This window comes from Typopeltis vanoorti, chromosome 5, assembly GCF_054136105.1.
Source record: "Typopeltis vanoorti isolate ZY-2024b chromosome 5, IOZ_Tvanoo_1.0, whole genome shotgun sequence".
NCBI lineage: Eukaryota > Metazoa > Arthropoda > Arachnida > Uropygi > Thelyphonidae > Typopeltis > Typopeltis vanoorti.
Genome location: NC_143553.1, coordinates 81,618,111 through 81,645,868, shown reverse-complemented (window position 1 = coordinate 81,645,868; position 27,758 = coordinate 81,618,111). Strand labels below are relative to the sequence as shown.

The 27,758-nt window shown below is 32.9% G+C and overlaps 1 protein-coding gene across 1 annotated transcript in view; it reads right to left on the bottom strand.

Moving 5' to 3' along the window:
• Nucleotides 1-1,840: 1,840 nt before the first annotated feature.
• The window catches only part of colt (carnitine/acylcarnitine carrier protein colt, mitochondrial), a 201,735-nt gene continuing 175,817 nt past the window's right edge, over nucleotides 1,841-27,758 (bottom strand). The window contains exons 7-9 of the mRNA XM_090393217.1: nucleotides 23,891-24,000; nucleotides 20,444-20,568; nucleotides 1,841-14,178 (exon numbers count right to left, since the gene is read on the bottom strand). Of these exons, the coding sequence (XP_090249343.1) occupies nucleotides 14,116-14,178; nucleotides 20,444-20,568; nucleotides 23,891-24,000 (298 nt within the window). The 3' untranslated portion in view covers nucleotides 1,841-14,115. The remainder of the gene's footprint in view (nucleotides 14,179-20,443; nucleotides 20,569-23,890; nucleotides 24,001-27,758) is intronic.

The following is a 27,758-nucleotide window of genomic DNA, read 5'->3' as shown; positions in this document are numbered from 1 at the left end:
TGGGTGTGAATCTGCCAGCTTTAAGGTGGCCAGTGGTGTACCTCAGAGCTCAGTCCTTGGGCCATTATGCTCAATCTATACATTAATGACATCAGATGTGAAGACAGGTAAGGCAATCACGGATGCTACTGATATTTAGCACTTACAAAATGATTTGAATAGGCTGAAATTTGGGCAAACAAAAATGGTTGTCAGTTTAATCTTAGTAAGTGTAAAGTTATGCACTTTGGTGTGATTAAAGTTCTAGCAGCATATTATATTAGCAGGGTTATGCTACAACAAACTGAGGAGGCAAAGGATCTTGGCATATTGGTGGGTAGGAATTTGAAGTTCAAAGATCACCTAGCAAAAGTTGCAAATACTACTCAGGGGACAATTGCGACGTCAAAGCAAACCTTGACATGTAAGGATAAGGAGGTCATTTTGCCTCTTTATAAGGCTTTGATAAGACAACACCTAGATTACTGTGTGCAGATTTGGTCTCCCAGATTTCAAGGGGATAAAGAGTGAGTTCACTGGGCATCCACAGATGCCGTAGAGTCACTCTGATGCTCAGTGATGGGCCACACCAGGCCTCGCCATGTAGTCCTGTTTGCTTTTCTGGAGCCTTCAACTCTCTGAAGATCAGTCACTCCACACACCATCTACCCATCTCATTGATGGTCTACCCCCTTCCTCTTTTTCCAGGAACTTTACCTTCTATTACTGTTCTGAAGAAGTCCCCCTTCCAAGAAGCTGTGGAAAGGGTGCAAAGAAGAGTTATGAAGATTATATCTAGATTATGGGATTTAGATAATGAGGACAGATTTTGAGTATGTAGATTGCAGACTCCAGTTAACAGGAGAAAGAGGGCTGATATGATAGAGGTCTATAAACTTTTGAATGGGTGTTATAGGATATCATCTGATTAAATTTTTCATTATATGGAAGGTGGGAGAGAACATGGGGGCATCCATGGAAGTTAAGTTTGTTCACAGTCAAGAAAGGGGTAAGAGTTAGGTTTTTCTCCCAGAGTTTGCCTTTGGGGTAGTGAGTACATCTAGTATGAATGAATTTAAGGGAAGGTATGACAGCTAGTTTGGGTGATTTATAGCCTCCCTCAATGAGTCCTTGACTCCTGGAGGTCTCAGATAATAATAGTGAATCAGAGAAAAAATGTAAAAATAATGGAAACCAATTTTCACATAGAGTGGTATGGGCAAAGTTTAAAATAGAAAATTGGGATACGAGGATTATTTGTGTCTTTGGTCCCACTGAAGATTCTAATAGGTAAGCAGTAGAACTTGGGTCAACGTAAAAAGGAAAGGCCATTCTCATTGAAGACCCAAATAGCACAACTGAAAATCAATGCCAAAAATGGGGAAAATTGGAGAAAGGGCAGGTCTAATAAGACAGACCTGATTCCAGTTAAAATACCAAATGTTATATAAGACATTGTTCAAACCAATTTTAAAATAGAGATCTGAGTTAAAAAATAAAACATCAGATGGAAGTACTAAAAAAATTGAGCGAAGAGAGAGAGAGCATGATTGGCAGAACCTTATTAAAAATAATACCATTCAAGAACCTATAAGCAAACCTAAGCAATATATGGTTTATTCAAACAAAATGAGAAATGAAAGATTAGCAAAACAAAATAAGTGTTTTTTGGGGGGGGATAGTCAGGAAAAAGGCCAGAGAAAGATTAAGATGGAGGTAGGTTAATACAATTCAAAGAGATTTAGAAAACAGAAAAACAAGAACTGGTCAAATCAGTGATGAAGAAAACTGGTCATGAAATAATTGTGTTCGACTATCTAGCCATTGAAACTAATAAATTACTAAACATAATCTGCATACCAGTATTTCATAACATTTTTATTATAATCATATATATCTGAAAACAAAACATTTCATTATCTCTTACATGATATCAAATACAAATTTTAAGACATGCTTATTGCTTTACTGGACAATTTTTTGATGCTAATAATTCCTTTAAAATTTTGCAATTGTAGTAGTGCACAATACTCTGAAATTATTTTATTAAAAAAAAGTTTATTGGCAAAAATATATTTGTATTCAGTACAAATATTGTGAACATAAAATACAAATTTGTGAAATAACATATTTGTATTTCACAAATGAAATCACTTACACATTTATGAAATGTGCACAATGCATTATTTATATAACAGCACAACATAATGATCATAAAACTTAAAATATTGACTTTTTCAAACTTTGAGATATTGAGCAAATATCAATTAAAACAGAGTTTCTCAAACTTCAGTAACTTGAGGAAAACCTAAGTATAATAGTTTCATTTCTATTAAACAAGTAATACAATTTCATTTATTGTAATATATATGTAGAGAGAGAGAGAATCTACAACTTTTAAACACATTACACTGGAGATCACTCTAAACATCATCCTTTGACATATGCTGAGTCCCTGATTTCAGGGTCATGTAATCTTGAAAGTAATAAAACAGTTAATATTAACTTTCTGCACCAAAAATAAACTATCATTTATAAATATATAGAACATGCAGACCCTTAACGATTCATAGTTTGAGAAACACTGTAATATATAATATTCTTATGTAAGTAAAATAAAAGCGAGTATATATATTTATATACAATATCTAATGGCACATTTTGGGAAAAGAATAAGAATAAATTATACAACTTATAACACCATAAAAAGAATTTGTATTACATGTTTCTTGTGTTTAATGATCCAAGTTTTATATCCCCCAGAAATTTCATTCCAAATAATTAGAAAATGATTGTCTGCTTAACTGCTGTTACAATTCAGTTATATAAACTGTTCTATTCCTTATTAGCATTATCATAAGCAAAATTCTAGTGTCATGATAGCAATACAGTAACTATCCCACCTTACGCTAATACTAAATTTTAATTATATGATTCAGAGAATGGTAAATGTGTATATATAAAAAAGAAATTAACACTGAATTTCCACTTATAAGCAAAACATAAGAAATCAGTGAAATATTGTTGCTCCTACTAGAAATTCAACTGTTAAAATCTATGTAAATCTATAAAAGAATAATATGTTTCACTTATATATAGATATATATACACACACACAATGGAGAGTGCATGTATGTACATATGCAAACACAGGTTTTTAATCTTTTATATCAATAAATATTATATAGAATAAGTAACCTCTGCTCATAGAATAATAAAGAATATCTGATTCATATTTTTGAAATGGTTAAGGATTCAAAACCCATAAATGATATTTAATAATAAATATGGATTTGGCTATTAGCCTGGTCAAAAACTTAAATATTTTAAAAAAGAAACTTAGAAATTTATTTGCATAATGAAACACCCCCCGCACCTCTGCAAACAACAGAATGATAAATAATGTTTGATTAGTCCATAAAATATGTGTTAATTAACCAACACCACATAATTCCAGATACTGCTGACTTTATTATGATGCCTGATATTTACTTACATAATTAAAAACGAAGAATCAAATTGGGCTTATACGTCTCTACACTGCAATAATATATTTTAAATAAAAGAAATAACTACAAAATTAGAATTCAAGAATACATATTAGGTCATAAAAGTTAAGAATATGATAGGATGGAAACAGCATGCAGAAAAATAGATGTATTTTATGTTGTAGGTACTATATTTTACTGTTAACAATCTAAGTTTGAGGTCCATACTATAATTGCTTTAGTTAAGTAGTATTAATCCAACACAGTATGCATAGAATAACTACTTGAATGCACCTTACATTATTAAGCAGTTGCTGATCTTGCAGGAATCTCATTAGTATGCTAACTTTTTATTTTTTGAAGTCTCCAAATTTTGCAATATATGTTTTTGTTTCTAGTGAAAGTAATAAAACTATGAAGTCATGAACTTCTTTATGTGAAGCATGTTTTCCCCACATAACGATATTTATAATATACTTAGACTAGGCTCAAAATTTAAGGTGTGAATGTATTAAGACGAGAGACACTGAGTTGAATTCGTCTTGAGGTTTAATAGAAAGGCAATCAAAATCTGCACAATGGTGTAGAAAAAAATAGTAACAATGTAACATAGTAATGTATAGAATTTCTGTGAATGGGGCAAAACTGAAAATTTCTTTAGATATGGGCTGTACAAAAATTGCAAATCCAGTTTGGAAACCCCTGTTAATGTTAAGACATTTCAAATTAGAAATGAATAAATACTATAGTTAAAAAACAACAGTATCCCAGTACTAATTTATGAAAAAGCAGATTGAGAGATACATGAAAGTTATCTAAGCAAAACAGCATCAATTTTTCCACAGTCATATCCTTTTTCATTTAGATAAACTAAATTCTAAATAAAAAAAGCATGCTTTTAAAATATAGCAAGTAGGACCTTGTTCAAAGATATTTATCTTCCTCAAAATCTCCATCATATACAAAGATAAGACCAAAACAAAAAAAGTGAGAGGAATAAGTTCATCAACTTTGGCAAAATACTTTTCTGTCTTCCAAAATGTCAAATACATTCATGTGAAAATGATAATGTACTGGAATAATTTTAATTTATCAAATAAAATAATAATAAATCTATATATATATAGTTTGTTTTATTTATTACCATATGTCAATATTCATTGGAGAAAATTTAGTTTCACAATATATATTGTAATAATTATATATTAATCCTAAGAAGGTTAATTAACAACTTCTGAAAACAATTATATACATCTGTTTCATCTAAATACATCTATTAAATTATATTTACTTTTAGAATTGTTTGAATTCTACGCAGTATTGCATTCAATGGAACAGCTTATTAAAGGAAGAACAAATTACCACTCAATATTGAAAACATAACCATTTCTCATACCAAAAACTACACATGAACACTGTAGTGCCCACATATGTGATGCAAGAGCCTCTGATATGGAATGTTTTGGAAGTAGCTGAGTTATGATGTTGCTAAGATAAGAACTAGAGGAGAGAGAAAAAAAAAAAAACATTGTAGAAAATAGCATGAGCATGGCTAAATCAGTAAAAAGAGAGACAGAGATAAGAGCAAAAAAGTTTAAAGAAGTCCATCTCTCTACCAAAATGAAATAGTAAAATTTACACCCGTCTTCTGACATGTTGTTGCTGGATAATGTGCATATTTATCTAATTGCCAAAAATATAGTGCAGTTAAGATCACCTTAACAAACTGAATGAATCTATCTACTATAAATATTTAGCTTTGTTTTGGAGGTGTGATGAATTTTGAATTTTCTGAATATTGCTATGAAACCAAGATACAAGAAATTTCTTATTTGTGAGGGCTTGTTCAGTGAACTGCAGTTAGCTTCTTTTTTTTTTTTTTTTTTTTACAACAAGAATACACAACTATTTTCAACAAATGAAAGCTTTACATGCGTGTGTGTGGGGAAGGGGGGAGGATTATGTGAAAGTAGTTTATAAAATAGTTCTTAAAAAAGAAGCATGTTCCTGGAATGAAGTCTGTTTCAAGTAGACAAATAGAACAGTAAAAAATTCAAATCTAAGAATATTAATATGGTGCTAAGAAACAAATTGTAGCTTCAGTTTTAATTAAAAAAATAATTTGTACCCAGATTACGTGTTTACTAAAAGATACAATAATCTATGGAAACTTAGAATACTACTAATTCTGGAACAACACTGTTTTCAGCATATCTTTGAACAGGCTATTCTTGTTAGTACAGTTCTGCAAAATGAAACCTAGGAATAGAATTCATCATTTAAACTTGACACAAAACCACTCAGAATATTCCTTCTGGCCAGAATTATGATAAGTATCAAATTCTATAATCATGAAATGGCATGTTAAAGGAATTCTTGTAATACAGGGTTCCCCTCCTCATTTACAATTCATCTAAAGCATAATTTTGTAGCAATAGACACTCAAATTAGAAGCCTAATTTTTTTTTTTTTTTTTAATGAGAATAGCTTCCAATTCCAGTTAGAAGATGTGCATTTTCAATGCACATATTTGATATCTCTTTTTGATCATTCAGAAACACAAACATGATAATTAATCTAATCAAGAAATGCATTACTGATGCTGTTTTTCATAAAAATTCATATGCTATCTCCTCCATTTCTGGTATCAGATGTATGAAAAGGATTTTGAGACTAGTAAATATCATCAACATGGTAGGCTATCTTCTATAATTTTTCACGATATGTTTAGTTAGCATGGTTTATATAAGCCTGCAGTTTCTGGAGCATGTATCTGTTCTGATAATATCTGCTATCATCACATTTCTCTCATGCTGTTTAAAATAGTTAGCTAATCAGGCACCAAATTTTAAGGTGATATATTATTCAAGAAATTGAATTATTCACTAATTGATGCACAATTGCCATATTTGCTGCTGAAAATAAGATGTCAGAGTTTTCCAAAATAACAAAAAAAAAAAAAAAAAAAAAAATCCCCAATATAATGTGCTAACATGCCGTTAAAGATATTTCAAAGATAATTTGAGAAATTGAATCTGAGAAGATAGTTTTATTGGGGAATAAGATTCACTCTTGAAGTTCTAAATAAACTTATTTCTGTGTGCCTTAAACTTATACTTTTCTCCATTTAAATGATCCTTTTTCAGACATTTAAAAATTACCAAACAAGAAAGCATGGAGTAAGGGCTACAGATATAGTATAATACCGAGTCATGGCAAGTAATACACCAGTTTTTCACATATTGCCTAAATTCAGGTAGAGGTGTGTGATATTTGATAGTAAATTGTATCTGAGAGATACCGCAAACTCCGATGTCTGTATAGTATTGTTTTAGTTTTTTTTTATTTACCATTGAAAATGGCTGGAAAAATATATCGACAGGATAATCCATCAGATGTTAAAGAGATTCAGCGAATGTTACCCAAGTCCGATGATGAGAATGATGGAGTTGAATGCGAAAGTGATATTTGATAGTAAATTGTATCTGAGAGATACTGTGAACTCTGATGTCGGTATAGTATTAATTTAGTTTTTTTTTTTTTTTTTATTTGTTTCTTTTTTTCAGTAATTTCTAGATTATAACTGAAAATAAACCATCACGTATCATATTTGTAGTGTTTTTTTTTAAGTTTTATCACATTTCAGCATATACTAGTAATGAATGTATTTCTCAGATACACGCGACCTAAGCTGCAATTTTTTTGACCACGACCTCTGCAGGATTAACCTCCCAACCGGCCAGGACGTCCAGCAAATCCTGGATACAAGTCAGATCACCTGTTGAAAAAACATGGTTGAAAAAATCAAGTGCATTTGACTGTCATATCCATCAGAAGGTGCGATAATCCTTCATGCTGACGAGAACAATTAACCAGATTACCTCGCGTATGTAGCTATGTTCAGTTACCTATTACCAGAAACGCAGTTGCTTGCTGTTTGCTCGGTAACTGGAATCTAAATTATATTAGATTCCAGTTACCGAATTTTTTTTACCTACAAGTTACATTTGTTTTTGCTACTTGCTTTATCATATAATTATAGTTTTTAAATGCCAGTGCAAATAAGAGATCCTTTCATATTTCTTCACTTAAGATTGTATCACTCTGGAGAACAATGCCACTATCATTTTTTTATTTTTTTTGCTAATTATCTTAGCCAACAATACATTTTATTCTCCCAGAACTTGATTCAAGATAATTATTTTTGTCAAACAATTATTTTATAAATTCATAAAAATCCAAATCTTAAAATAAATACAGCCTCCATCTGTTACAAATTGTTTTCTTTATTTTTTATTCATAATCTTAGTTAGAAAATTAGTTCACAAATTGCGTGAACTTTTAAGATATTACCTTATAGATAATCATACGTAAATCTTTAATCATATCACATAATGTATAATATTTATAACGTAATCTGTAGTTCTTTGCACTTCAACTTTCTTGGTTTCCTGGAATCGCTCATTTCATATTGAAATGAATGGCTATTATGAAGTAAACTATTATGTACATATTTTCTGCTAATTTTGGAGTAGCGATACTTTCCCTACAGTTCATCATTCAGAACATGCATAGGTGCATGCGTCAAAATTTTCATAACAGAATTAAAATTGTATTTCGTCTTTGATGGCTCACCTCTCCCCCACCCTTCCAAACCATCACACACAAATACTGCTAGGTAACACGTGTGCACCTTTTTATTTGAATTCATTATTTTTCCAAAGTAATTGTACTTTTTTTTCTTTCACATTTGACATCCGTAAACGCCGTATGGTCACTGCCTTACCTCACATGGTTTTGGCAATGATGTCTTCTGCTAGAATAGGGTCACAGACCCTAGCAGAATCTGTTAGCGTCACAGATTCCCTTTCCACACAAAGTTTGTAGGACAATCACACACACATCCATGCTCATGGCAGGATTCGAACCTGCAGCCTCTTGGCTGGAGAACGGACAAGCTAACTTCGCCAACCAGGCCGGCAATTGTACCAGATAACTTTTAATATTCCGATACTGAAATTAAATTGTGATTATTAAAAATGAGCAAATTTTGTATATTTTCTCGTTTATATTATTTCCTGATAAATATAAATCATTAAATTATGTGATATTATTGGCAAAACGCATTGCATGCGCGTATTCATACACCTGCCGACAACATTATCAAATGAATTAACCAACATAATCATGCAGGTAACATGGTATGGGTTGAAGCAGCGAAGCTACTTAATGAGATTAAAGATCAAGCCCATACAACTAATGATGGGATTCATTGAATTATCATGGAAGCATACACAAAAATATCTCTTGCTGTCATCGGCCAAATGCCAAGCAATGCCTCTGTAAAAAGTCTATTTGAAGAACCCGAAATCAAGCAGGACAGGTACCACCAAATTCGTTAAGTAATTTAATTGTTCCGCCTATATTTTGAACAGTATGAAATAAAAAGTGTTCCTTTTCATGATCATCAAAACAGTTCCTTTTCAGGACTACAAATATTGATAGAGAGATGCTTGATTGTACTGATTCCAGTTCCTCTTGAAGAGAAATTTTTAAGTTATTTTAATAACAACAGAATAATAATTGTTCCTTCGAAGTGGCTAATAATACAATTTTGAAGGAATACAATAAAAACAGAGAACCATCACAACATTCATGCCTTCTAGGTGCACAATACTTGTTTTAACGTGTTTTTAGATAACAAACAGTTCAAATAATTTTAATTTTCACTAATAGATTTCATGTTATCTTTTCATGTATAATATCATTTACAGTGTTCTTTTACACCCTAAAAATAAGTCTCCATTATTACAACTGCTGATTGTTGTCAGAAATCAGATCTTTAATAATCCTTTCTGGTTACTAGACAGTAATCAATAGGCTAAAAGCTACGTCTTAAGATTGCCACGATATTAGTTGGATATAACTATTCTCCCTAAATATTCTTAAATATGGTGCTCTTTCTCCCTCACCATCCTATCCCAGTTCTGTAACAATTAATATTCCATCTACAGAGCCTGTAGTAAGAAAGAATATGAATAACTTTATACGTAAATTTTTTTTAAAATTTTTCTTATATGGGAATTTTTTTTCCACACATATCCGCGATGAATTTTTGTGTGATTAATTTTCCCCATGATTAAATAAATTTCCAGCGATAAATTTTCCTCCCCAATGATTACTCTCCGCAATGAATTGTCAGCGATCGATTTTCCCGCGATGAACTGTCGGACATGCACATTAGAAGCATTTTTTGTTAATATCTCTCAGACATTCAAGCTCTTGGTTCCTCTCATCATTTAACCTGTCATATGCTCTCTTCATCATGGTTCTAATGATGCTATGTTTTTATGCTGCGGTAGTGGGATGCAGTATGCAGGTTCTGCATTTAGGTTTTATGTGGTAACTTCCCAAGGTCCATCTTTTTGAAATATTCCATATAAATATTAGCAATCTATGGTAAAAACTGATGAGCCCACTGCTTCTATTTGCAAAAATCCATATAAGTGAACATATCAGACATACAGAAGAAAAGAGCATATAAATAAATTCTAGATTCCCACAAAACAAATGAGAAACATTGTTATTTAGTAGTAAACCAAAATGCTGTACACTGCATATAATGGGTTATACAGTCACAGGCTTAAGAAAGTTTTTGGAAATGATTCATTCACCCATGCACTGCAACAAAGACACCTTTTCTTTAAGTAATTCACTACAAGTAGTTTATATCAAATCTTGAATGATTAAATTTACTAACTTTTTATAGAGTAACAGCTGAGTTAGATAAAGGAAATTGCTATATGATGATTTTGCAAAGGCATTTGACAGAATACCACATGGAAATCTGTTACGCTAATTAGAAAAAATTGGGATGGATATGACACTGGTTAAAGTGGATAAGAGGGTGGCTGGACAGATATCAAAAAGTGGTATATGGAGGGACAGAATCAATGTGAAAACAGGTGACTAGTGGTGTATCACAAGGTTCAGTGCTGGGACCACTGCTGTTTAATTTATATATAAATGACATAGGAAATAACTTGAAAGGAAATATTCAGTTGTTTGCTGATGATGCAAAATGAGTAGAGTAATAGTGCAATGTGGAGAACTTGCAAGACAGTTTAAATAGGCTGTCAGTATGTACAAAAATTAATGGGTGTCAGTTTAATGTTGAGAAATGTAAAGATATGCATTTTGGGATAGATTATAAGCTGTGTACCACATTGATGGAATTATACTGCAGGAAATAGATGAAAATAGAGATTTAGGGATGGTAGTAGATACAGAGCTAAAGTTAAGAGGACATATTGCTAAGGTAGCCCATAAGATTACTTGGCTATTGAAGAACACATTAACAAGTAGAGATAAGGAAGTTGTTATTCCTCTTTATAAGGCCTTGATATGCCCACATCTGGACTACTATGCTCAAGTCTGGTCCCCTGGGTTTCTCGGGGATGAGGAAGCGGTGGAGAGGATTCAGAGGCGAATGACCAAGATGATGAGTGGCATGTTCTTTATGAAGACAGAAATGCAGAAGTTGGTTGATAGGAGAAAGAGAGGAGATGCGATAGAAACATTTAAGTTGCTTAAAGGATTTTATAGGATAGATGTAGGAGAAATATTTCAGCACTTGGATAGAGGGACCAGAACAAGGGGTCAATCCCTGGAAGTTGAATAAAGGTGTGGTTAGTAGGGGTGTGAGTGCTTTGTCTCTAAATGGGTTCAAGGAGAAGTATGATAGAAGTCCAAACACGATGAGTCTTTGGACTCCATGAAGGTGCCCGTATAATAATAAAACTTGGTTTGTCTCATAGGCTTTTTATTTTATGTTTGAATTATTAAAATAAAAAGCCTATGATGCATGGGAAATATTTCATTTTTCTGAAAATGCTGTCAGCCATAGACAGCAAAATATGTCAGAGAAATGTTTTAATGAATAAAAAGTCTGAGTCAAACTGGGTTAATCATTTGATGGTGGCTGTATTCTCAATCACATGTAGTAAAATTACAACTGTCTTATATTGCAGAGTTAAAATATGATAAGCACATGAAATCTAATGTTGAATTTTTACAATTAGGTTCTTAACATTTGTTACTTTTTGAATATGTAGTTTTGCTCTGTTATTTGACATCTTTTAAGTGTTTTTTTTGTAATTCATATTCCTGAAGTAGAAAACAGGGCCTGCAAAAGTATTTGAGTAAATCAATTTAATGTTTCACTGTGGCCATACTTGCTATTTCTTTGATTATGAAGACTACAAGCCTTTGAATGTAAGTGTTTCTTTCTTGCACTTACTGTATTAGTTCAAAACTAAGTATTATAAGTAAATGTTCTAATTGAAGCTTTTGTTAGCTATATAAATATGGATGAAAAACATGTTTTTTTCCTGACATGGATTGGAAGAATTTATTGCTGAACACCATTAAAAATTCAAAATTACCCAGCCAACATCCTATCTTTTCAAATGTGAAATGCTGATGTAGTCTTTATAAAATGTAGACCAAAGAAGTTAGATGTGAAAGAATATGCCCATATTTCTACACACCATTCAGCTACAACACAGACTACTTTTCCCCAGAAGTGCCACCACAATCTTCAAAACAGGGTATCAAAAATAGCCATGTGTGAAAACTTAATGTACAGTACGGTGGGAAAAAAAAACAAAAAAAAACTACTGAATAACTACAACATATGTTTATGAAGTAAGCAGGTGAAGTTCAGCTTTTTTTTTTTTTTTGGTACCATACTGCAGAATGAAGACATAATGAAAATACTGACAAAACAAATTGCAAATGGTAAGGTCCTACTATATGTTTTTGGTCTTTAAAGCATTACTTTTGAGCACAATGATAAATTTAATAATTTATCATTGTGCTCTAATTAATGTAACATATTGGTAACTGCAGGTAACCAAAATGGCCTTAGAGCTAAGACAATTATATAATTACTTACACATATTATAATGTCTAGAAAGGCTACTGTATCACTGAGAATGCTGTTATTTTAATTGCACTACACTATTTTCAGGTGTTTTTACAATCTTGTTTATTCAGTATTCATCTCTTTCTCTCTCTAACATCTCAAAATACAGCATATTTCATGGCGACCTAACTGGTTATAAATATTTATATCTCTAAGCACTTACATATGACATTTGATTTGTCACATGAAGTGTATTTCTCAATATAGCAGCAGTTTTTCCAGTGTGAGATTTTAGCCATTTTGCTTGAAGGTTGTAAAACTTCAAGCAAAATGGCTAATCCTCAAGAAAAAAATTTGTGGGATTACTTTATAGCTTAGATGGTACACTTGTCTGTACAAGAAATGTGGATGAATGAATAAGATACAGTGGCATGAATGTGTAACAAGTGAGGGAGGCCTTCACACATTTCACAAGTTTTCAGTAAACCATTTTAAATATTAATCCCACATGTGAAAGACCACAAAACTGTACCATATCAATACTATCATTTAGGCCCTACAAAGCACAAAGCCTTCTGTGGGGATGGAGTAAGAAAGGAAAATGTGTTGTGCGAGGTCTGTGCAAGGTAGAAGGTGCAAGAAATTTTTCTTTGAAGATATCTATAATACAGAGAACAATATATAAATAGAAGGTTTCCTGTCATGGAGTGCTTAGTTTGTGCCAAATCTGCTCACTCTAAGGACTATATAGCCTCTTCTCAATATCAAAATGTAGTAGTGCGAAGTTTCTTGATAAAACACTGGAGAATAGGACAAATTCCTTGGCCTTTGAGACTTCCTGACCACACTTCATGTGAGGCTATGTGAATGAGTATTTGTAAACTGCTGCATCGGAAAATGTGGATTGTGGTAGGATTGTGTCAGAAAGTAAATTGTACTCAACAGGAAATGATATTCTTGTATTAATCCTTTACCTAATTATGAACAAACAAAAAGTTCGCATGTGAAACATCTTCATGACAGGCTACTTGTAGGTACGGGCTGTTGTCTCAAAACAAGGGGAAGGGACTTGTTCTGTATCTCATAATGTACACAATGTGATCTGAAGTAGCAGTCTGCATACAAGTTGCCTAGATGTGAGGATATTTCATGCACAAAATTTTGTTTGGGTAAAGAATTAAAACAATATAATTTCTTCTGAAGTATAATTCAGACTGGTATTTCGTGTGTCATTAAAGTTGTACATAGAGAATCCTTTAAGTTAAGCACATAGAATGAAAAGCATTTGTCTCTGTTAAATGGTACTTCAACTGTTTACTATCCCTAAAATTAGAGAGAGAGAATTTATAATCAGCCAGGTCTTCACAAAACATCCAGCATATCATCATTTTCTGTTTAGTACCACTGGATAAAACTTAGAATTCTCTATTGATTAACTCTAAAGATATCTTATTCCACTGAAATCCATTTGCAAATAAATGTCACAGATAGCATTCCTCTCCCTTTCACTAACATGGCACCTTTAACAATGGCATGCTTTTTACTTTAAAAGACTTCATAAATGTCAGAAGGTCAACCTATATAGTACATGATTAAGTAATTTTGCAATGACATTAAGGCACATGAGAGTATTAAACAGATTTAACAAATGGGAAAAGTATAATATAGCACTTCTGCAACAACTTTTAAACTTAAAATGGACAGAACTACTGACATATATCATCAAAGATTAGGTGCAGCCCAATTTAGAAATTTCATTGCCACTTCATAGCCAAGGAAACAAGCCTAAAAATAATAAAATAAAAAGAGCAATTATTAATAGCATCCTAAGAATCAATGACCTATATATTTAAATTTCTGAATTTTTGTAAATAACCTAGAAAACTTAAATTCTTCTCTTTAATAATTAATAATTACAAATAATTTTAATGACAGTATATCACTGAGTCCTCAGAGTAGAAAGAAATAATAATCCATTATATCCAAATGAGTTAAATATTTGTGAACTCTCAACTCAATTGTATTAGTAAAGTGTGTCCTATGAGAATCCATACAAAACAGGATAGCTTACATAACAGTAGTTTTCAAAAGACACTCCTTAACAAAAACAACTGAGTTGAGAGTTCACAAGTATTTAACTCATTTGGATGTAATGGATTATTATTTCTTTCTACTCTCTATTCCTTTTAGTACTTTACTCCTCTTTACTGCTCCTCTTAGTAACTAACATTTATTATTCTAACAGTGTAATAAATTTTAAAGTTATTAAGAGGAGTAGTAAATTGGAACCATACAAATTTTTGTGTAGTTCCAATAGGCTCTCTGCTTATTGGAAACAGCATGCTAACCAGGATCCAGCATGTTTAACTAACCATCCAAAACACTAGAGGAAACAATACAAACAAGAGATGTTAGATATACATCGCAACTTTTCCTTGATCAAAGGAAGCAGAGAGGTAATTTTTGTACTGGTTTGAATTTGAATTAATAAAGTAAATTTTTGAAAACTTTAAATGTGTGTGTTCTGGCATTACTTTTGAAAGAAAGTCCAGTTGAAGAATGATGTGTCAAATACTTGAAGGATTGCATCTAGTGCTATTCATAATGATTTATTGGTAAATCTGATCTCACTGTATAGAATGGCCTTAAGAATAGATCATGCCTGCTCAATGTACCAAGATTTTCACAATGCCCACCTTTAGAATGATGATGATGTGAGTATTTATAAAATATATGTATAATAAACTGGTTTATGACATAAAGAAAAGTCATCCAACCTTATTTATGGTTGATTAGTGCGTGTTAAAAAAAAATAAGGTAGTCAGCAATTAGATCCCCCCCCCCCTATAGCACAACCAAAAGGAAAGGCAAGGTTGAGGAAAGATAGCAGAAAACATTTCTTTCACATTCCATAAAATAATTTCCCCAGAGTATGGAGATGTATCCACTGCTATGCCTTCTGCTCATACACCTGGTATTTTGCTTTACCAGGTAATGAGAGTAGATAACTGTTGATTTTTGTTATCTCACTACCTTGAGGAGAAAATCTTGTAGGAGGAACTGCAGAGTATCCGCAAGTGAGATATTATTATTATTATCAGAGACCTCCAGAGTCATGGACTTACTGAGGAAGGCCACATCACCCACACCAACTGTCTTACCTTTTCTTGAGTCCATTCATATTACCAGCACTCAACACCATCCAAAGGCAAGCCATTCCAATTGCACACTCCTCTTTCAGAAAAAAAATCTAGCTCTCACCTTTTTGACTATACTAATTCTCTACTTCCTGCCCTCCATAAAATTAAAAATACCATCTACTGATAGTATTGTATATGACCCTTTCAGAAGTTTGTAGGTTTCTATCATATCACACCTCTTTTTCCTGTTTTTGCTATCATCTTTGCTATATGGCACATGAACTTCAACTTCCTATTTACTAGAATTTCATTATTTAAATTAAGGGGATATTGAATCCCACATTGTTTCAAAACCGAATAAGAAACTCAAAGATCGGAATCAAAGAGTTTCATGCCGAATATAGTCAACTATAAAAGTATCGGCGACTATTAGTGTAAGCTAAAGCACGTAGTCCAAGTACGTAGTATAAACTAGGGCAACTCGTAGCAAAGGTGGGGAAAGTTCTGATCGCTATTCTTAGTATTTCCCATAATGTAAAACCCATCTCCTAGGAGATGGGTGATGTTATACATTATGGTGGGAGGTCACTACCCAGACTGGTTTCGATCTTTATTGAGATCTCATCAGTGAGTAGCTAGACCAAATTAATACTAAGATTTATTCATTAACAAATTAATAATAAAATTTCATGTTTAATAGTCTAATCGGTTTCTTTCAGCATAATCCCACCAACCTAATATGCCATGGGATATCTCATTGTTAGTGTCTGCAGCCCACAAATTCTTGATCGATCCTCATAATCCACATTCCTGATATCATCTTTAACACTCTCTTTTGTACCTTTCCACTGTATTTGCATCACTACTAAAACCAGGAAAACAGATTTGTGCACAATATTCTGTAAAGGGGAAAAATTGCTTCCTCATTCATACATGCCAATGTTTTGCAGCATTGTAATTATCCTGAGTTGTATTTACAATCTTTATAAATGGGCCTGAACTTCAGCTTCCTAACTCCACGATCCATAGCCTGACCTGTTCACATCATGCTGCAAATTAGTCACATTACAATTACCTTACCTGTCTTTGCATCATCAGCAAACAGCTCTAGGTTAACAGTCAAATCTTTTCCAATATCTTTAATGTAAAGATCACATAACAACTGATCAAGAACTGATTCCTGCGATACACTACTGGTCACCTTAAATACTACAAACTGACCTTCCTCAACAACCACTTTTTGATATCTGTCAGTCAGCCATCCTCTTACCCAAGCTAATAGATTATAATCTAATCCCATATCTTCCAACTGTCTTTCATGTTGTATTCTGTCAAAGTCCAAAAGTATTTTGGTGTGTAATTTTCTCCAAACTATACTACAGTTTAGTTTAATTCTTTGTCCAAGTGTGAGCAAACAAAGTTTATGCCTGAAAATATCTTCAGGACTGGGGTAAAGTAGTACAACACCGGGCAACTCGCAGCAAAGGTGGATCAAGCTCTCAGCTCCTTGTCTCAGTATCTCCATAATGCACAGCAGATCTCCTTGCGGACATGTATACGTCTATGCATTAAGGGAAGGGCTACTACCCATACCAGTTTCGACCTTTATTGCGGTCTCGTCAGTGGGAGCCAGGCACAGAGTGGAGAGATACTAAGGCAGAAGCAATAGGAGAGGTCATCCTTACCTGTAGGAGTTGCCAAAAGGTGTGCCACCTTATTATTAAATTACTCTGGATTTAGAGAAAGATATTTGAAAGTTTATTTTTCACTTGGTTACACTATAATAAATTTAGTTTAATCCTTTGTCCAAGTGTGAACAAACAAAGTTAATGCATAGCAGTATACATGTCCGCAAGGAGATGTGCTTTGCATTATGGGAGATACTGAGAGCTTGATCCACCTTTGCTGCAAGTTGCCTGGTGTTGTACTACCTTACCCCAGTCCTGAAGATATTTTCAGGTGCAAACTTTGTTTGCTCGCACTTGGACAAAGGATTAAACTAAATTCATTATAGTCTAACCAAGTGAAAAATAAACTTTCAAATATACTACAGTTATCCTTTAAAATATTTGAGAGGCTTTCTTTAGATTTTTTTATCTTCTGGCAGTTGTTCACCATTTTTCAGATAAATTTATTGCTCTATGTTCCATTCCATAAATTTTTACTCCCTCAATTCTATTTCATTCAGTTACCAGCTAACTGAATGTCTAAATATGCATGAACTCACTTCACACTGCTGATAAAACTTACTAAGCTCTCCTTGTACAAACAGGAGAGCTTATTAAGTTCTTTTCCTTACCTGAAAATTTAAATAAATTTTCAGGCAAGGAAAAAATTTCCTTAACTGAAAGTTTTATTATACAGAAAATTGCAAGTTTTTTATATTTTCTGAGCAAAATAAGTGCAGTACTTAAAATTTGAAATCTTACAGAGAAAGGAAGTAATGATATTGTTAGATAAAGTCTTTAGTCAGGCCATTATTGTATTATGAATACCATTGATATTCCATTGGAATAACATGGATACAAAGTTTAAAATGACATATATTTTATCCAGCAACACGTTTAAGGTGGTTAATGGATGTGAAGAAAATCAAGGATATTCACAGAAGATTGACACTAAGAGTGTAGAGGAATTGTATCATGGTAATTATGAGAATTGATTGGCTAGTTGCAATCAGATGAGTTTACATAACAAGAGATTGAGAAGAGATTTAATTGAAGTTTATAAGTTAGTTCAAGGCCCATACACAGCCTGCTGCATTTGGCTGAACCAGGCCCTACCAAAGGGCATAATAAAAAGATAGTCAAGAGCATTAGAATAAATATATGAAGTACATTTTTTTCTTTTTACCAGGGTATGAAAGGTGGACTTTCCTAAAGGGTTATAGAAGTGGTGAATTATCTAAGGCAGAATTAGTTAGGTGAAATGGCTAGATGATAGGTTAAAGCAAAATATATGTATAATGGTTATCTAATTTAGCAGTGGTGTACACAATGGTACTGTTACGTCTGTGTATAAATATGTACAAAAAATAATAATAATAAATTAAAAACTGGTGCAAGATGAATAAAACAAGAAATATGATGTGTAGACGTAATACATAATCTAATCAAATACAGTATTTGATTAGATTGTGCCAATTTTGATTTGTGTTATAATTACTGGTTTATTTTGTTAATGAAATTATATTGTGAGAAAAGCACACTTTTTTTAAAAAAAAAAAATGTCTATTACATATGTAGTGCTTACTGTATATGCATTGATTTGATTATAAAATTCATTTATTGGAAACGATAACTGTCATTTAATTTAAATATATTCATGATACATGAAAAACTTACTTGTTTTCTTTCACACCAAGTATGCAAAATATACTGCTTTCAAATTTTTTTTTTTTTCTTTTTTCACTTGGTCAGACTATAATAAATTTAGTTTAATCCTTTATCCAAGTGTGTGCAAACAAAGTTTGCACCTAAAAGTATCTTCAGGGCTGGGGTAAAGTGGTACGACACCAGGCGACTCCTTGCAAAGGTGGAGCAAGCTACCAACACTCCTATCTCAGTATCTCCCATAATGCAAAACACAACTCTTTGGGGATATGTATAATGTTATGCATTAAGAGAGGGGCCACTATCCAGACTAGTTTCGACCTTTATTGAGGTCTCTTCAGTGGGAGCCAGGCCCAAGTGGAGATATCAAGGCAGAAGCATTAGCAAGGTCATCTCCTCCTATAGGAGCTGCCAAACGGTGTGCCACCTTTTTATTAAATTACTCTGGATTTGGAGAAAGATGTTGGAAGTTTATTTTTCACTTGGTCAGACTATAATAAATTTAGTTTAATATAGGAGGAGATGACCTTGCTAATGCTTCTGCCTTGGTATCTCCACTTGGGCCTGGCTCCCACTGAAGAGACCTCAATAAAGGTCGAAACTAGTCTGGGTAGTGGCCCCTCTCTTAATGCATAACATTATACATATCCGCAAGGAGATGTGTTTTGCATTATGGGAGATACTGAGATAGGAGTGTTGGTATCTTGCTCCACCTTTGCAAGGAGTCGCCCGGTGTTGTACCACTTTACCCCAGTCCTGAAGATACTTTCAGGTGCAAACTTTGTTTGCATACACTTGGATAAAGGATTAAACTAAATTTATTATACTGCTTTCAATTAAAGCGATGTAGTAACATGTAATGGCAGCTCATTTTTCTTGTTTTACAACTGAAATGAAAACTGGAAGTGTGATGCATAGTGGAGCATGCATAGAGTAAAAAGAACACTATAATACTATAATATGAGAGAGAAATGAGGGAGATTTTTAAAACTCAGCAGCAGATATTTATGAGTTATGTTATGGCTGAAGTACATATGTTACAAGAGTTCTGTCAACAAAGACAACAGGAGAACTGTTGTTAAAAGATATGACAGGTTAAGTGTTTAATAACTGTTCGGTTTTTTTTTTTCTTAGTCTTTTATATAGAAAGAAAAATAAAGTTCTGAACCTTAAAGGAGATAAAAGAAAGTGAAGATGACTTCTTTAAGAGTTTCAGATCCAGAAGTTTTATTTCCAACTCTATGGAAATAAAACCTCTCTAATAAATTCACTGGCAGTCAGCGATGATAAAATAACCTGACAGTGAAGGAGATGTTTAAAAAAAAAAAGCATAAATTATGCAAAGAAAATAATATATTTTGAATGCATTTAGAATGAAACTAAAATCCACTTGCCACTTGTCTCTGGTAACTTGCCTACGGCAAGTGGATTTCTGGAGTCCTAGTCACTATAGTGAGAGATGAATGTAATATTCTTATTTTAAAAAAAAAAAACATAGTAGCAGAAACATTTATTGAATGTTATATAAATTTTATTTAATGATCCATAAGTGCTACATTTCATAAAAGTTAAACTTACAGCATTAGCAGGAAATGCTCTTAGCATAACAGGTGTTGCTCCTTTGTAGAGAGCTCTTATTCCTTCTTCTCGTATAGCCTGGCGAAACACATCACGAATTCCATTAGGATAACTACCTTCTGGTGCTGAAAAGAGAGAGAGAGCTACTTTCTATACAAATATCTCTTTGAAAAGTAATTAGGAACTACTTGTAAAATACAGTAAAAGAAGCAAATAATTTAATGACTCCTTATAACCATTCTTCAAATTGTAAATATATTAATACTGAAACAGCGAATAGCTGTAACTTCAATAATGACACTAACATTTCTTTGAATAATATACAATGATAAATATTATGTGTCCAATGAATTTTCCATATGTTCAATAAATGCTTCACTTTAAATATTCTAGATGTCTCACATTCAAATATTCATTATTGTATCAACCTAAGTGAACTTTGCATTTAAGTTATTTTGGCATCAGATCCAGTCTCATTTATGTCTGTTATGATAAAAGAAATGAATGTAAAGTGAAATGAAATTAAATTAAAGGAATTAAGGGAAATAAAGTTAGTTTATGAAATAACATAACTGCATAGTTCATGGAATAATCAATAGGTGGAAATGAATTATGCTATACCAAATCCATTCACTAACGAATTACTGACAAGACCCAACCAATGCCCTATAGGTATGATACTATGCTAAACAGAATTTACTGTAGCCCGCTATTTGATAGACTATTTCTGTACCTATGAGTTTGTCATAGTGAGATGTGGTTTACAAGGCTGGATAAATATGACATGGGTGTTTGAAATATGAGCTATTTCTGGTCTTGTTAATTCAAGTGACAGTAAATGACACTAAGTACTTTTGGAATGTTAGCTCCAACCACTTTCTTATCTGCCAATATCAGTGCATTAATTAAATGCACTGAAGAAGTGTCAGGGGTAACAGTTGATTTCAACATAATCCATTAACAAAAAAATAGATTACAGTCATTTGTTATTCTTTTCACCAAACCCTTTTTCTATTGAAAAGGTAGTGTATTTATAAGACAAATTTGTCATTCATGGAAACAAGATGACAAAAAGAACATAGTTTTTACTTCTTAGTCACCAAGATCTTCAGAATCCTCCCTTCTTCATGAAAAGTACAGAGCAACATGTAGTCAACATAAGAAAGAGCTAATCAGACTCCTGATACAATGGGCAATCTCTACTAGCTTGAACTAGCAAAGATTATCATGGTTGGATTAGATTATTTCTGCATTACAGCCAAAACATCTCAGGTTATGAGGGAAGTGTATTATGCCTGTTAATCGTGTGTTTCTATGGCCAGATAAACTGACCATAGAAACAACCATTAACATGTTCTGTGGAAAGAAAAGTTTGTTTGGGTTTCTAGAAGGAAAAAACTCCTGCCACCTCCATATGAGATCACCTAAGTCACATTCAGTTAAAAAGTCTTGATAAAGATTTGTCATGTCCTAGCTCTTTCATGGCATGAGTATTTATCAAGGATCATTTTGTACTTTTCTTTACTAGATTCCAGCTAATTCCTAAAGTGAATGGATAACAGTTTCATATTATAATTTTGAAATTTTTCTTGCCCATGTCCTCTTAAGGAACAAAAAAACAAATCAATAACACTGTTTTAAAGAACTGGTTAAATTCCTATATTCAACTTGATCATGCTCAGATTAATTATTATGGATTAATAGTTCAAATCACTTTGTTATATCTCATTCTTATATGAGATTTACTGAGTGCACTACTGACAATACCTGAAATGTTGATTATTGGCATTCTCTCTCTCTCTCTCTCTCTCTCTCTCACACACACACACACACACGTATGTATATTATATATATATGTATCAAGTATTCAAAATTTACAAGCATGTTATTCTGTAGTGTATGAGATAGTGCATTTTTGGTGACAACTTTCTTTCATACAAACGCAATAAAAATACACAGTTAATAAGTAAAAACAAACTCAAAAGTCTGATAAAAAAAAGTACTGATACTGATGCTCTGGAGAAAAAAAAAATCAAAATGTTACAATCATGACAGAGTAGGGAAGAGTTAATTTCCTTGAAAGCAGGCTCCATCTGCAATTGTTTCAATATTTTTTCTGATGGAAACTCTCTGAACAGTTTTTGGTATTGGTAGCATATATGTATTTCATTAATTTTTTTTATTTAACTGGTGGCTTTTATTTATCATCATCAAATCTTTTACTTTTCCAAGAATCCCATATACTAAGGGAAAAAATTATATTATGCTATATCCAGCATATATGGAGAGTGAGGTATTTTGGCTATGTCTGCAGCTGGAACCAAGAAAGAATTATCCAGATTCTGAGACTCCTATTCTTAGATGCAATAAGAGGAGGAAGAGTTAAAGAAAGTTATAATAGTCTGTAAGAAGAGGAGTCTCAGAACTTGGATAATAAGTAAAATTTAGGATCTCCAAATCATACTGGATTTATTTACAGACTTCATGATCCTTGAATACTAAGTCAATTAAACTGTGGTAAAATAAATTTAGTTTAATCCTTTATCCAAGTGTAAGCTAACAAAGTTTGCACCTGATGTATCTTCAGGACTGAGGCAACTCGTGGTAAAGGTGGACCAAGCTCTCATCACTTCTTGTCTTAGTATCTCCCATAATGCAAAACACATCTCCTTGCAGACATGTATAATGCTCTGCATTAAGGTGAGACACCTTTTGGCAACTCGTATAGGTAAATATGACTTCTCCATTGCTTCCACCATGGTATCACCACTTCTGGGTCTGGCTCCCACTGACGAGACCTCAATAAAGGTCGAAACCAGTCTGGGTAGTGGCCCTTCCCTTAATTCAGAGCATTTATACATGTCTGCAAGGAGATGTGCTTTGCATTATGGGAGATACTAAGACAAGGAGTGATGAGAGCTTGGTCCACCTTTACCACGAGTTGCCTCAGTCCTGAAGATACTTCAGGCGCAAACTTTGTTTGCTTACACTTGGATAAAGGATTAAACTAAATTTATTATAGTCTAAGCAAGTGGAAAAAACTTCCAACATAAACTGTGGTAAGTTCTGTTTAAATCAAAGGGTTAAAAAAAAAATCCTACCCACTAACGATCTTATATAAATCCCATATTACTGAGGGTGAGCTAAGGAGTAGATAATTCACTCTGCTGTAGAGATAAAACACAGAACTTTTTAAGTCACTTTAGACTTCCAGTAAACAGGGTAGTATCACATAAGTAAAGTTATATATCTATTATCTAAAAATATTAAAAAAACCATGGACATAGTGGGACTTGAAATCAGTCTGTTAGGTGAAGAGTCGAAGAGCATATATATTATCCACTCAGCCAACCACGTTAGCAAATCTCCTGATAAATGCAACTGTGCTTTATTATAATATAGATTTCTTATAAGAATTTTTCCATACTTTTAAACCCAATATCTTACCAGTCTGCAAACGTGATTTCAGGACATCAGGAGGAATAGCAACCAACCAGTTACAGATACCTGCAGTTCCCCCTGCAAGAATTGTTCTCCAAGCACTTAAATCACTTCGACTATAAAAGATAAGAATTAAGAAATTAGTAGTTTGTTGATTTATTAATATATAAATGTAAGTTGCTTAAAAAATAAGGCTTATTCATAAAATGAAAACCTGCAAATGTGACAAATGAGTTGACATCTGCAATGTTTTCAGTGATTATGATCAGAATCTGATTGTCAAATTGAACTTTTAATAAAAGACTCACTGCCAATAACTAGAATTTATATTTATCTCTTTGAAAATTAACTGCTAAATGAAAATCTGAAGAAAAATGAAAGTTGCTATTTTTATGTAACACAAACTTTGTCAGCATGTAAACAGCTTCTATGGGAAATGCCATGTTTGGTAGCTTGCTGTTATTCCAGGTAATACTACCACATCTACTAGAGATAGTAAAAAAATATACTTTTCTTGAAAGGAAATTCTTTTAATATTTCTATATATGCACCTCTCCATGATCCATATTTTTTCAGTACCTATTAGTGAACTTCAAAATTACTACGAAGGAAAAAAAGGGAAACAAAATGAGAGTTTTAATATCTTCGCCCCATTTTTAAACTGTTAATAAAGTAGTGATATATTCACTTTATTAAGAACACCTGCCTGATATCAAATAGAACCCTGGTAACTTCTCAAAACTATAACATTTTATCTCGAGTCTCACAAAATGATGAAACATTCTGCAGAAATGCTAGCCCATGAAGAAAAATATTATCTCTGAACTAGAATACAGTTATAAGGATAAATCAATATACAGTACTTGACTGCTAAAATTCTATGTTCATCACATAAATGTTCAATAGAGTTTAGGTCAGGAAAATGAACAGAGAAGTGATATGTTCCTTGTTCCTGAAAGCTACTCCCGCATGAGTCTTATGGCATACAGAGTTCATTAAATTTATATTCATAATGGGTAGGAGAAACAGAAAATATAAACCACACATACACAGCCAACTAGGCCAGCTCAACTCCAGTAATGTTACCTAATTATAATACTAAGTGACTGTGGTGTCACATATTTGCCTGACTAGTGAGCCAACACATTTTTCAAGCCCTATGTACACACACACGCACACACAAGATGGCCAAAAGTCACATTATATGACATTAAATTTAATGAATTTATTCAGTAATAAATCTTAAAAATGTCATTTATCAAACAAAAATTTATTAAGCATTTATATTAAATTTATTGATCATATACAGGGGTGGAAAAATGTGCTCGTCCTTGATAAGTGAGAATTTTTTTTAATTGATGAGTAATGCAAAAAAATAACTAAAATAAGGAGGTAAGGGCCCTTCAGTTTAATTTATTTATGGAATTGGCATTATGTAGAGAATTGTTTTAAGCTGAATAGTTTTCGTATTTTTACTTAATTATCAAAACTATTTTGGCATAGTGGTCATTATAAATGCCTGTTTATGTCAATTATCACTGATTTTGTTATAATGAAATGACAACCATAAGAAGATAAAATACTCTTGCATCATCTTATTTTCAGAAAGCATTCAGGCATATCACAAAGTAGCCAGTGGGTAACCTAAAAACAGAAGTGTAACAGACAGCAGTAATTGGCTTATTTCATAACTGTTGACAGAATATGCAGAATTTGAACTATTAATAATAGCTATGAAAACTTGGAAAGTTCAGAGAGAAGCATTATAGATATCTTTTTAATTTTCTTGAGTGATATACTTTCTTTATACAGGCATTACCCCAGTCAGACAACACATTACAACAGTGGTCTGGAACCACCATTTCACAGCGAATTTCATCATATGGCATATCTGTAAACATGTCAGCTATTACTGGCTTTTTACATAGTGGAACAGGTGTGCATGCTCACCCAGGAGACTGATGGGTGATTGATAGCTGACGAAGAAAGTTTGGTAATGAGAGAAAACAACAAGAAGAGGGAATGGAAGCTTGAGAACTCAGACAAGGAGATAAGTAGACATGCTATTTAAATGTTTGAAGAAATGCTAAATGAAAAACTTTTTTTTTTTTTTTTTTTTGTCTCAAGGTAAAGAAATTGTGGTTTGTGCTTCTTGTAATTAAATTGCCTGAGGCAAGAATATTTACACTCAATGAAACAGTGAGGATGATTGGAATGATATATGCTAAATAACAAAATACTGCACACTCCCACAGAAGTTAGAAAGTTTTATATTTTGAGATAAGGCTTGATAAAAAAGGACTCCAAAGAACACTGCTTAAATGCATTTAAACGAACAAATAATAGAATGAGTCTGTGAGAGAATGAATTTATCCTCCAAAGATAAAGGAGATCTCCAAGTATATTTTTTTAGGCCTTGGATCCAAATAGTTTTATTTAATTTCATTAAAAAAAAATACACACACACACACACACACACACACACACACACACACACACACACACACACACACACACACACTAGGGGGGGGGGGCTAATAAAAGATCATAAATTGACCACATTTGATAACGAACGAACGAGCGCACGCTCACACACACACACATGGGGTGGCCAAAAGTCACATTAAATGACATTAAATTTAATGAATTTATTCATTAATAAATCTTGAAAATGTCAGATTTATCAAACGAAGATATTTTAAAACATTTATATTAAATTTATTGATCATGTCATTGAACAAAAAACTAAATTAAAATTGCACCTTAAAATGACTAGCCTAAAGAAGATATTCAAAATGTAAGCCTTCCACCTTAACACAGTTTTTCTATTTTTTTTTTTTTTACTTAATACCATATTCCATAAAGCAAAAACGGACTATGAAAGGAAATTAGCCATGCAAGCTAAAAAGAATCCCAAACAGTTCTTTCAATATGCTAAAGAAAAAGAAACACTGTACATGGCAGAATGATTTTAAGGAACGCTGATGGTAGGGAAGTCACTGAATCAGTTGATATAGTGGAATTACTGAGTGAGCACTTTGCAAGAGTATATCATCCAGGTGGTGACGCTGAAGGAATGAAGGAACCATTAGTTTATATGGGAATTTTTGTGAATGAAGTGGAGGTGAATAGTCTATTACAGAACCTTAATGTGAATACATCTGTGCTATTGGGTGGTATATCAGCACAGGTCTTACATGAAGTGGCTAAAGAATTGTCAGTGCCCTTGATCTTATTGTTTAATCTGAGTCTTGGGTCTGGTTTAGTCCCAAAGGGATGGAAAGAAGGGAAAATAGTTCCACTGCATAAAGAAGGATCCAAGACTACTGTTGCAAATTACTGACTGATCAGCATATCAGGAGTCAATTAGTGATAATTGACTCCTGATATGCAATTCATTCCTGTATTTTTCAAGGGAAAAATACAGGAATGAATTGATGAAAATGAGATACTGTATGGGGGACAGCATGGTTTTGTGAAGGGTAGATCATGCCTCAGTAACTTGCTCAGGTTTTATAACACAGTGACGGCTGAACTGGATAAGGGTAATGTGTTTACAGTGATACTGCTGAACCTGGCTATGGCCTTTGACAGGATACCACATGGAAGTCTAATCCGTAAACTGCAATATATGGGAATGGATATACGGTTGGTGAGATGGAGAGATACCAGAAAGTAGTTTACTCAGGAGTAGAGTCCAAAAGACGGCCTGTAACTAGTGGTGTGATGCAGGATTCTGTTCTTGGACCACTGCTGTTTAATTTATTCATTAATGATATAGGTTAATATAGATTCATTAATGAGATTAAAGAATCTCAGAGGAACGGTTCATTTGTTCGCTGATGATGCTAAGGTTGGGTAGGGCAATAGTGAA